Source organism: Anas acuta, chromosome 25 (genome assembly GCF_963932015.1).
Source record: "Anas acuta chromosome 25, bAnaAcu1.1, whole genome shotgun sequence".
Taxonomy (NCBI): domain Eukaryota; kingdom Metazoa; phylum Chordata; class Aves; order Anseriformes; family Anatidae; genus Anas; species Anas acuta.
In genome coordinates, this window is record NC_089003.1 from 2,651,080 (window position 1) to 2,662,617 (window position 11,538).

At 49.0% G+C, this 11,538-nt stretch overlaps 1 protein-coding gene across 3 annotated transcripts; it reads left to right on the forward strand.

Annotated features, from left to right (window-relative positions):
• The first annotated feature begins 15 nt into the window (after positions 1 to 15).
• Positions 16 to 6,722, forward strand: CNP (2',3'-cyclic nucleotide 3' phosphodiesterase). Of its 3 annotated transcripts, none has more exons than XM_068660491.1 (4): positions 16 to 158; positions 2,362 to 3,031; positions 3,624 to 3,766; positions 4,333 to 6,722. In XM_068660491.1, exons 1-4 carry the CDS (start codon positions 156 to 158, stop codon positions 4,783 to 4,785), a joined length of 1,269 nt encoding a protein of 422 aa, XP_068516592.1. In that variant the 5' UTR covers positions 16 to 155; the 3' UTR covers positions 4,786 to 6,722. The 3 variants fall into 3 exon arrangements, with proteins under 3 accessions (XP_068516592.1, XP_068516593.1, XP_068516591.1); XM_068660492.1 differs by having other exon boundaries at positions 42 to 158; positions 2,367 to 3,031; XM_068660490.1 differs by lacking the exon at positions 16 to 158 and adding an exon at positions 2,082 to 2,212.
• The last annotated feature ends 4,816 nt before the right edge of the window (positions 6,723 to 11,538 follow it).

Consider the following 11,538-nt stretch of genomic DNA (forward strand, 5'->3'; position numbering starts at 1 on the left):
ATCGCCACCGGCCCGGCCCGCCCCGGGGAGGCGCGGCCACGGCGGGGGGGAGCTGGGCGGGGGGGTCCCGGTGCTATGAAAGGGGCCGCGATCGCACCCGCCCCAGAGCCGCTGCCCCGCCGCCCCGCTCCGCACCGGCGGCCGCTGCCCTCACCATGGTAAGCGAGGGGTCGGGGCATCCCCGGGGCCGGTTTGATTTCCCGGTGGGGAGGAAGGAACGGGGGGTGTGGGGGGGGGAACGGGGCTTCTCCGGGTGTATGGGGGGAGCTCGGGGTGCAGGGCACGACCCGGGGGTCTCGGGGTGCTTGGGGCACGACCCCAAGGGGCTGCAGGGTGGAGCTGGGGGCACAGCAGCTTCTTCCCAGGGGGGTCCTGGGCTGTGCAGCCCCCTTCTGGTCCCCAGCCCACCCTGGGGCTCAGTTGGGGTGCAGACACCTTCAGCAGCGTGCGGAGGGGCGCTGGGTCTGGGAGCATCACCCGGCGAGGCCCCGGGACGCGGAGGACAAGTGGGGGCTTTGTGGGGGTCGCAGGCAGGGACAGGACAGGGGCGCGCGTTCAATCGGGGATTGTTCACCCGGAGGAGCCCGGTCTCTGTAGTGCCATTGTCTGGCCATGCTGTACGGGGCCCGATTTCATAAAGGCCAGCATTATCCTTCGAGCTGGCTGCTAAACAATGGGTCCTGAGGGTGTTTTCTATTATTGTTCTTTTGTTTGCGCGGCTGAAAAGCAGCCTCAGTCACTGCTGGCCACCAGCAGCTGCTTGCTGCAAAATAGCCGGGCTGCCCCGCTCACAGCCGAGCCCTGTGCCCAGCTCACAGCCACAGGAGCAGCGCATCCCCCATGGCCCTGCTCAGAGATGCTGCTGGTCCCTGCCCAGCCCAAATATCCAGAGCCAGGACACAGCAAGGAGCCCTTGGAGCTGGCTCACACCTCTGCTTCCTTGTCTGTGAGGATGGGGGAGCCCTAAATCCCCAGGAAAGGTGGTGTAGGGGCCCCAGGCGAGTTGTGCAGTTCTTCCTCTTCTTGCAGCCCCAGGAGCTCTGCCTGGTTTTTGGGAGTGGGCACGAATCAGTGTACCCCCAGCTCTCCATCCCACGCTGCTGCCCCTGGGCACACAGCGCTCCCTGCCCACCGCATCCCTAAGGCAGGGGGGTGCACGGTCCTAGCCCCAGGGTGCTTTGGAACCAAGCCCCACCTGTGAATTTTGGAATAAAGGATAGTTACTTAAATGAAATAGTTGACTTTTTAAACAGGCTCTTCACTCTGCAAGCAGGAAAGCAGGCCTTTCTGCTGCGGGCAGACCTCTTGCACAGCATGTAAAACCCCCCAGTTTTGGCATCGCAGGCAGAACTCACTGCTTTGGTTTCATTTCTGGGGCAGAGCTCGGGGGCAGGTCCCAGGCTGGGCTGAGTGAGGACACAGCTGGGGAGGGTGGAGAGGCCACACATCAACCCAAAAAACAACAGCTGCCCTGGCGGTGCTACTGAAACCAGTTGGAGAAATCCCTCCCTTCCTCGAGTCCGGTGCTTTCCCAGACCCTGCTGGGAATTATCTGGGCTTCCTGGTACCGGCATTGCTGGCAGGCAGGGAGGCAGAGCCAGTGCCAGCTCCCCAGGGTGCTTTTCCCAAGGCTCCTGCTGCTGCCAAGCTTCTCTGCTGCTCGCAGTTGCTTTCACTTTCGTGTTCAGCTCGGCAGTGGCTGGGGTTGGGCTTGCCCTCGCTGAAAGCAATTGAAATTGCTCCTCATTCAACGAGGAGCCCGAATTCTCTCCTGCGAGGCACTCACAGCGCTGATATTCAGTGGGGTACAAAAAAAGAGGCAATCCTTGCAGTGAAACAGCCTTCACGTGGAAACAGCCTTTCTTACAGAACAGAGGACCCCCGAGCAGACTTAAATCAGCCTGCAATCACTTCAAGACGAGCTGACAGGGTTGCAGCAGCTGCCCCAGCCGCCTGGCTCTTTCATTTCCCCTTTTTCAGGCAGAGTTCCCCCAGACGCACAGCGACGCCACAATCTAGCGGCCACAGGTATTTGTTTAAGCGTTCAGAAATAAATTTGATGCTCTGGCTGGGTTTCAGCCCCGTGGTGCCTCCCCAGCTGCAGCCACCGCCACGTGACGGGCAAAACTTCCCCTTCCTGGTCAGGCAGGGCCCAAGTTGCTGCTGGAAGGCGCCGGAGCAAGGAGCGGGGCAGCACCAGGACAGGGCACAGGCAGGTCCCTGCTGTGGGGAAGGGTTGGGGGAGCTGTGGGAAGTGCTTTAAGCCAAGCGAGGCTCCGGGAAGCGGTGGCACCGCGCCCCCTCAGCCTCCCTTCCTCCGGGGGTTGCTAACCTACAAAGCGTTTTCTTCTTGGTTTTCAGAACAGAGGCTTCTCGAAGAAGAGCCACACGTTCCTGCCTAAAATATTTAGAAAAATGTCTTCTCAATCAGCAAAAGAAAGGCCTGAAAGCTTGCAGTTTCCTTTCCTTGATGACGAAGATACCATCTCCACGCTCAAAGAGTCTAAAACCTTTTTTATTTTAAGAGGCCTACCTGGCAGTGGGAAGTCCACTCTTGCCCAGGCTATTCAAGACAGGTATAAAGATGCCTGCAAGGTCATTTCTGTCGATAACTATAAAATTACACCTGCAATAAGAAGCAGCATTCCTGAAGAATACTCAAAAGTTGATGAGGATCTAGTTGACTATTGCAAACGAGACATCAGCATTATCGTTTTGGACGACACTCACCACGAAAGGGAACGGCTGGACCAAATCTTTGATATTGCTGACAAATACCGGTACAAAGTCATCTTTGCTGAGCCCAAAACCCCGTGGAGGATGGATTGCTCGCAGCTTAAGGAAAAGAATCAATGGAAACTGTCAGCGGAAGACCTGAAGAAGATGAAGCCAAGCTTGGAGAAGGAATTTCTACCCATGTATTTTGGGTGGTTTTTGAGCAAAAGAAGTTCCGAGAACCTGAGGAAGGCTGGCCAGCTCTTCTTAGATGAGCTTGGAAGTCTCAAAGCCTTCAAAAAGGAGAGCAAATATTGTATGTATAGAAGTGTCTTATCAAGTTCTTGTTTTGTTGATGAAACAGGGGACAACTTTAGTCAGCTTCTACAGTGACGCTCTTTGTTAATCAGGGAAAACTGTTTGAAGATACTAATCCCAGTTTCCCAGAGTTGTCAGATTTGCTTTTGTAATAAAAAAAAAAATACAATAACCAGTAATACAATAACCAGTTCTCAGTGAAAGCCTGTTTAGCTGTGAGGCTGCAGGGTGGTGGGTTAGGATGGCAGCAGCGTTACTCTAGGCAGCTGGGCACCCACTGGTTACTGGGATGGGCTGTGTAGAACAACTGCGGAGTCAAAGAGAAAATAGGAAAAAATAATTGGTCTTGGGGACTTAAGAGACTTCTGCAACATCAGGTGTAAGGTGAGCCATGCTGCTGTGCAGGAGCTTGGCTTTTAATTACATCCACTGATAGGAAGGAAGAACTTTATGTATCCTTCTAGTCCTTTCTAGCAGTAAGAAAGATGAAGCATGAAGGACAGCTTGGTGGAGAAAGCTGAGATGAGACAGGCTCAGGGGTTGAGGGGTTGATTTTTTTTCGTAGTAACATTGCTTACCTGTGTTTGCAGTTGCTTTTGCTATCGAAGATCCCAAAGTAAAAGTAGATCTCACCAGCTACTTTGTGAAGAGGCCACCTGGGGTCTTACACTGCACCACCAAATTCACAGAGTTTGGAAAAGCCCCCGGGGCTGAGGAATATGCGCAGCAAGAAGTGAGTACCACGGCTCCAGCCTTTCCCTGCTGGAGTCTCCCTTCCCCTTCCCAGCTGGGGATCCACGCACCTTGGGAGCGGGCTGGGGGGGCAGCTTTGCTCTCAGCAATGAGGCAAACTGTAGAGAAAGTAAGCCCGTATGATAGGAAAGTGATAAGCATGGGGGAGATGGCAACTATTTCCTGATGGTTTCCAAACTAAATATCCCCCCATCACCCCGACTTCCAGCAGCATCCCCAGTAGCTTAACTGGAATGATGATAAATTGTTTGAAGTATTGATGCTTCTAGCCAAATTATTTCAAAGCGGATGAGCTCGAGAGCCCGTTTGAATTTGGAATTTGTGAAGGAGAAAGATGTGACCAGCCCTGAATTCACAGAGCAGGAACTTCAGGCCACCACCTCCTAGTTGACCACCATGTTTCAAACATGGCAAAGCAAGAATGACCACGGCCAGCCAGGACCCTGAGCTTGTGGCTGATAAAGCCAGCTGCATTGCTTTAAATTCCACCTGTGTGGTGTTGGTTTAAGCTCTATTTTGTACTTGTCTCCCTCTTTCCTCTCCCAGGCTGTGAAGGCTTCCTACGGCAAAGGCTTCACCTTGTCCATTTCTGCTCTGTTCATCACAACGAAAACTGTTGGTGCCCGTGTGGAGCTGAATGAACAGCAGCTGCTGCTGTGGCCCGGAGATGTCGATAAGCTCCTGTCCACCGACAACCTCCCGAAAGGCAGCCGGGCTCACATCACCCTCGGCTGCGCCAACGGCGTAGAAGCAGTCCAGACTGGGCTCGATCTGCTGGAGTTTGTGAAACTGGAAAAGGCAGGGAACAAAGGGGATGAAGTGGGGGAAATCGGAGGAGGGAAACTGCAGTATTTTGATAATGGTATGTGGATGCTCGTCCTTTCCAAAAAGATCGATGTGAGGGCGATATTCTCAGGTTACTATGGAAAAGGAAAACTTGTGCCTACGCAGAGCACCAACAAGCGGGGCTCTGCTTTTAGTTCCTGCACCATCATCTAAGAGCATGGGCAGGGTAGCTTTCTTTTTTTCTGTTGTTTTTAAAAGGCAAGTAACTCAGTAACCTTTATAATTGTAAAGAGAAATAATTCTACCTTTACTAAAGTAAGCCCTTTTTGCCAACCCCAGTATGAAGTGTCTCTGGGGAGACAGTTTATTGGCCTCTGGAAGAAAACAAACAACTCCTGACTGACAAAGGAGAGCTGTTGAGTAACTGCTGTCAGTAACTGAAGTGTTGCTGAGTGCTTTTAATGGAAGACTTTTTGGAAAGAACGAGCTGTGGTGTTCTGCTTGTTTTCTTCCTCAGAGGAAGATCTTCTATGGTCTTTTATAACTTCCCTATGAACCACAATCGTTAGATCTCTACGTGCCAGCACTATATGATCAAGCAGTGGCAGACCAAAGCCTGTACATAACTGGTCTGAAGCCAAGTGAAGTGAACTGCATAATGCCTCTCCCCTCTCCCAAACCAGAGGGACTAAAAGTCAGTAATTCTGGTAGCTGAATTACTAGGTAAGAACCAGTCAGACCCAATTATGGGTCACTTCTGTCAAGTGTGGCAGTTACTAATAACTTAGTCCATAGGAAGAGGATTTGCAACAGACATCAGGGTACCTAAAAGCCTTGCGTGTTCTACCCCAGTTCATGCTCAGGCTTCCTTCAAGTGCAGGGAAGAGACGTGCTGGTGAGCACACAGAATGAAAGCACGTTGCCAGATAATGTCTGAGATACAGGAAAAAAAAAAAAAGAAATCACAGAAGAAGGAAACAAGTTAAATCTCAGGAGATGCATTCAGTTCCTGCAACATGGCTCCAGTCCTTTCAGAGCACATGTAAGAGTGGGCAGGACCAAGGACTGTCCCGTGCCCTTGTTTTGTAGGGAACAATCCTGCCTTGGCAGGGAGTGGAAGAGATGAACTAATGTCTTTTCCATCTTATTTTATAGAAACTAAAATCATGTCTGAAGTATAGAACTGTACTTCATGCAAGATTTTACTAGTTTTATCTAATGCACTTGAATGTTAAAAGTTAGGATGGAAGTAACATTGTAATTTAGGAAGTAAATGGAGGTACTGTAACTGCGTAACTTAAGTCTGCTCAAACCTAAACCATTGGCTGGAAAAAAGTTAATGATCAAGTACTTTTGTTATTAAGTCTGTTTTATTAAAGCTTATGTTTTTGCTCTTAGCCAGATTGTCAGTCATCAGTGGATATGTGGTCACTACTTTACCGTAACAAAAAGCTCAACTAATGGATTCAGGTCAGGACAACAGTTTAAACTCATGCTAGGGCTCAGTGTTTGGTGAACTGCACAGTGAAGTTAATCTGGTATTAATAAATGTAAATACTTACTGTGTTTGACATGCATGTGCTGGGTTCGTATCTGTAAAGGAGCTGTCACATGGGCACAGCCTTCCTGTAGCTGTGCGCGCTCAAACCTGCATTGCTCAGGAAGCCCAACTCAGCCTGTGCAAGCAGCATTTCTCCTCTGAACATTTAAAACAAAATCAAGGAGTGCTTTGGGCTAACCTGATAAACACTCCATGTTTTCTAGCAAAGCAAAATTCTTCCTGCTGCTGCAAAAAGATGTAATCCCCCCTTACCTTCAAGGGATTAACAGTTGGCTAGCTTCTGCACCAGTAGAGTTGCGAGTGCCATGTGAGAAGTCTCATGCGGTTTTGTTCCATCAAAACTATAAAAAAAAATTAACAGCATCTGCCCAGGACAGCTCTTGAGAGTATGCAGGAGCATGCTGAGCCACCTCTCCCTCCAGTGCTCTGGTAACACAACCCAACGCTCCAGCTCACATCCAGCACTGAAATGCACAGCTGGAGCATCTTGTTTATTTGCCTGTTCAAGAACAACAGTGAGACTGTCGTCATTTAAGTTTTTATTAGTTTGTACATCATATACAGTTTATAATAAAGTAAACCAATTGCATATGGTTTCGCTTCAGTCTGTGATATTCTTCATATAAACACATCATTATGAATTATGCCTAATGAAGTAAACAACAAATATTCACATTTTTACCATTCACATCCTAGAAAGGTAAGGGTCCAAAGAGGGACAGTGTTCATACCAATGTGAAGCCTGCCTTAGAGAGGATGACGTGTTTGGCAAAGCGATCTGGATAGTGATTGCTCCATGCAAGACTCCTTTCCTCCCCCAGGAAAGGTAAGATATTTACACTGAGGTAAACATTCGGAATCTCTTTTCAGATAAATACTGCAGCACAGGGTCTACCGTCCTCTCCAAGTCGGCTTCACATCAGCGTCCGGTTGTCTGACTACTCCTTAATGTCTTTACAACAAAGCAGATACGCATGCAATGAAGGTGCTCGGTTTGCTGTTTCGCACTCAACCCCCCCACCATTGCTTCACGCGATTTTCTCTTTTAAGTATGAGTTTTTAAGTGAAAGCAGGGACTAAGACGGAGTAAGCAACGTAAGATTGGCTATACAAGACCTGCAGGCAAGCTGCAGAGGCAGCATCCAAGCTCTCCCCAAGTACTGCCCTCCCGAGCCACCCCGAATGCACCAGCTCCAGCTCACTGCTTTGCAGCCTGTGCCTCATCTTGGTGCCCTCTCACAACTCACACAAGAGCTTTCCATCAGAGGTCAGATCCTCTAGAGAGAAGACGTGCCTAGCACTGCTCCAAGAAAGGACAACCCTGTCCCTGACTGCAGGCCTGGGGACAGCCGGGGCAAGCTGAGGAAAGCCGAAGCATTTCGCATCATCTCCCACGCCACGCACAGCTCCTGCTGCCCTGCTGAGCAATAGGGAATTCTCCAGATTTCAGCAGCTGCTGGATGTGAACGGCCTCTGGGGGAAAGGAGGGTCACAGACCTGCTACGGCTGAGTTTGTCACCTTTCAGACCTAGTTACAGCACGGCTATAACAAGGCGATGGAGCTCAGCACTACTTGGAGAGGCTCAAGTAGGTGCAGTCCACCAGCTCTCCTTTTCCCTAAGGAAGGGAGGGGAGGGTACAAGGCACAAATTGAAAGGGGATGAAAGCCATCCGCTTGAAGATAAGCGAACATCTTTAGTTATTAAGCTGAGGAAGTGAGTTTGAAGGAATAAGCAAGCCACGGCGTGGTCCAAATGCTTTGGTCATTCAACTAGTTGAAGACTGATTTGGCCGAGCAGCCCCCGACGCGAGGCTGGCTCAGAGGCCAGAGCTCGCAGGTGGCAGTTTCTTTATCAGAAACAACAGCACGGGTGCTTGCACTCCAAATCCCAGGCAGACACAGAAAGCTCCGAGGGACTTCCAATATTCCACCGCTAATTAATACTGCTGTCCCTAAACCATTCTTCCCCACCCAGTTTGCATTAATGCAAGTATTTACAAAACAGTCAGAAGCCTTTAGAGCACAGGATCCAGCTTTATAGCAACATTTCCAAGTTCACAAAAAAAAATCATGTACTTTCCTATGTATATGTATAGCAGAAACAATCAGAAAAGCCTGTCAAAACGGGCAGCCAGAAGCATCCTAATGGGCTTTGCAGCTGATTTCAAGTCCAGGTTCAGCGAGTCTGGAAAGGACTTGCAACACTCCCTGCAAAAGGTGGAGCTGAAACAGCATCAGATTTGGAAAGTAAATCCACACAAGAAACAAACAAAAACACACCAGGCTTTGTGGTCTAGAGGTCAGATCATTGTACATGCAAGTATCTCCCAAACACTAACATTACCGACACATTTTTTTCATTTTTCAAGCATGAAACTGCTTCCATCGTCATTTGAATGCAGCTGCACTCTGAAACCAGCCCCACAGCAGCTCAGACACCACAAGATCATGATGGAGACAGGGAAATAAAGGGAGGGTAACAGGCCAACGCTCCTCATCTCCTGCTAATGCTCCAGTCACAGCCTCACCCAGCCTCGCTTCACACAGCTCAGCCCGCTGAGGGACTCCTCATGCACACATTTTTCCTGTATTTCACATCTTTCATCGCCAACAATTGCGCTGTCAGTTATCGAGCTGCTCGTTAGCCATCGCGTTCATCTCCTCTCATCGAAGACCCTCCCTTCAGCACCGACCTGGCCTGCCTTTCAGCCACCTCACCCCTGCTCCCCCAGGGTAATTCCCATCAGCGGGCACCCTTACAGCACCAACTGCTCCCTTTCCAAAACGCCAAGCAGGAGCTGAGGCCCGAGGGGCAGACGCACGAAACAAAGCCAAAGATGCTCAGCGGCTGCACTGCAGGCGATGGGAGCTGGGAGCTCACCGGGCAGGTCAGGGAACAGCCCCTGCGCATGGGAAAGTCTGGGGGCACCTTTTAGGACGTTTTGATGTTGATTAAGGCTCTTCCTGTAATGCCAAAAAACAAACCTTTCAGTAACGACGAGGACTGACCTCCACAAAGCCCCTTCCTCATTAAAAGAGGGGGGCTTTGCCAGCAGCTTCTTGCACGTGCCACATTCCCGTGGTGCCCCCCAGTCTCCAAAGGGAAGAGCTCACTGCTAAGCAAGGCTCAACTCACACCCCCCTGTGCTTGTGTTTCACGGCTACCACCTACGTTAGCTCTTTATCACTCTAGAAAAAGCAGAAGCATCATATCATTAAGGTATTTATTAATTATCTCTGTGGCAAGATCCTATGCCTGGTAGCTGCTATCGAGCCAAAGGAAGCCGGGGAGCTCTGCAGAAAAATGGCACCAAGGCTCCCTGTGGCCATGCACAAACCACAACCCATGACACGTTCTGTAACTACCAGGTGTGAAAGGCAACGTTTCCAGCAGTGCACATCCATGGGGATTTTTCTGGACCAAGCATAGTCCCGTGTCCCCCAGCCGTGCTCAGACAAGACGGAGGCCACAACGCCGGCGCACCTCTACCTCCACGCTCTGCTGCTGTCCTGAGGTAAGGGGAAAGTCACTGAACGCCCGTCAGACCCCAACGCACTGTGCAAAAGTTTATGCAAAAAGCATGTGTTTGCCTTCAGTTTCAATCACGCAACAGCGCTCCTTGGAAAAGTCTTGGCACTCACCACGTTAATATTAAACTACTTTAAATCATGCATTCAGGTACAGGTTCATAAATATCTGCTGTACACGTTTCCTCTCTCAGAGAAGCCATTCCATTTCCATCCTCCAAGGAATGGTCTCATTCACAACCTGGAGAGAAGAAAGCCTGTCATACTCAACTGGAGGGGGGGAGGCAGAAATAATAATAATAATAATAAAAACCACACTGACAAACGCAGTACACAGCTCTGCATGGTGACAGAAGACTGAGAGAAGTCCGAACTGTACAGTAATTATCGACACACACAGGACGACACGTTATGAATCCGGAATGCCACACTAAAATAACTCCTGTAAACTGATTTACAAGTGCCACGAGAACTGGAGAAGTCTCAATGTGCATAGACCAGGATTTTAGTTCACCAGGTATTTACCGTTCCAGAGCCTGAAAAATGCTGGGACCTTATTTTGCTCTCAGTGCAATCCGGGCGAGTCCATCACATTACACTGATGCAAAGGAAGTTTGAATAAACATTGCAGAGTTTATTTTTGGAAATATTACTTAACGTTGGCTCATTTTAAAAGCTGACTTTTGAGTGAGTTATAAAATGCTTCCTTTATTCTGCAGTACTAGAATTTAAGCCCTTAAATCTTCCCTCTATGAAAGCGGATTGTCAAAAGTTCTGACACACCAAAAACCACAGGACTGCAGTCCTCAGCAGCAGCACCACGACACTATTGCAACTGTTGGAAACGGAGTTCACTTGCATTGCGGTCTAGCAACTCCGTCCAACTGGACAGGACAAGTACAGCCCTCAACTGGAAGGAAGACAAAGATGTCAGCGTTCAAAGTAATCGTTTTGTGCAATGAAGTCATTGCAATTTTTTGTTCCTGCAGTCAGAAGATAACTCAGGTATTTATATAAAAGTTAGCGTCAGGTTTCTCTAGGAAAAAGCCTTGCATGGATTTCTACGAACACGTTTTCTCACCCAAGCAAAATTCAGCTCTACAAATGTCACTACACTACAGCAGGTCAGTTCAAAGAAACTCTGGATACAACACAATGCTTCGAGCCTCTGCCCCTTCACGCTGGTGTTGGGGAGTGCCAACACAATTTCTTTCAGAGCCCAACTTCTGAGCAAGGCTGCCTGAAGCTGGCAGGCAACGCCACGAGCTGTGCTCCAGAACTGCTTTAGTGAGAGCGTTCAACTTGACCAAAGCACCTCTGAAGAAAAGATTCTTCACTTTCTAGAAAACCAGGCAGAATTCTGGAAGCAGTCCTCTCTCAGCTGAGGTCTTGCTGTAACACTACGTTTATGGTGAAAAATAGAAGAGCATTCACGTTAACGGGCAGTACCACTGAACCAAATCCATTTTCAATTCGAGGTGGTGCAGCTGCACGCAGCTCCAGGCTTTAAGCTCATCACTCCAGCACTTGTCCTGACATTGTGCAAGAGAAGCAAGTGACAGACTGTCAGTTCAGGGTTTGACTTTGCATTTTCTTGCTTCTTTGGACTAGTAAATTACTTCTATTTGAAAACTACTTGACTAGTTTAACAGATTTGTACAGTTCTTGTAAACATTATGAGAACACACTGCTGCACGCACACAGTAACCATTTTCAATTAATAACCTGAATATTACGTTGCATTTCTTCAAAGCTAAAAAGAGCTCATCCACGTTACGGATCAGTAACACAAAATCAAACAAAGAGTTTAAACCCAAGAAAATCAAGTTTAGCACAGATATTAAATGTTCAAGTAGATTAATTAAAAAACATACGG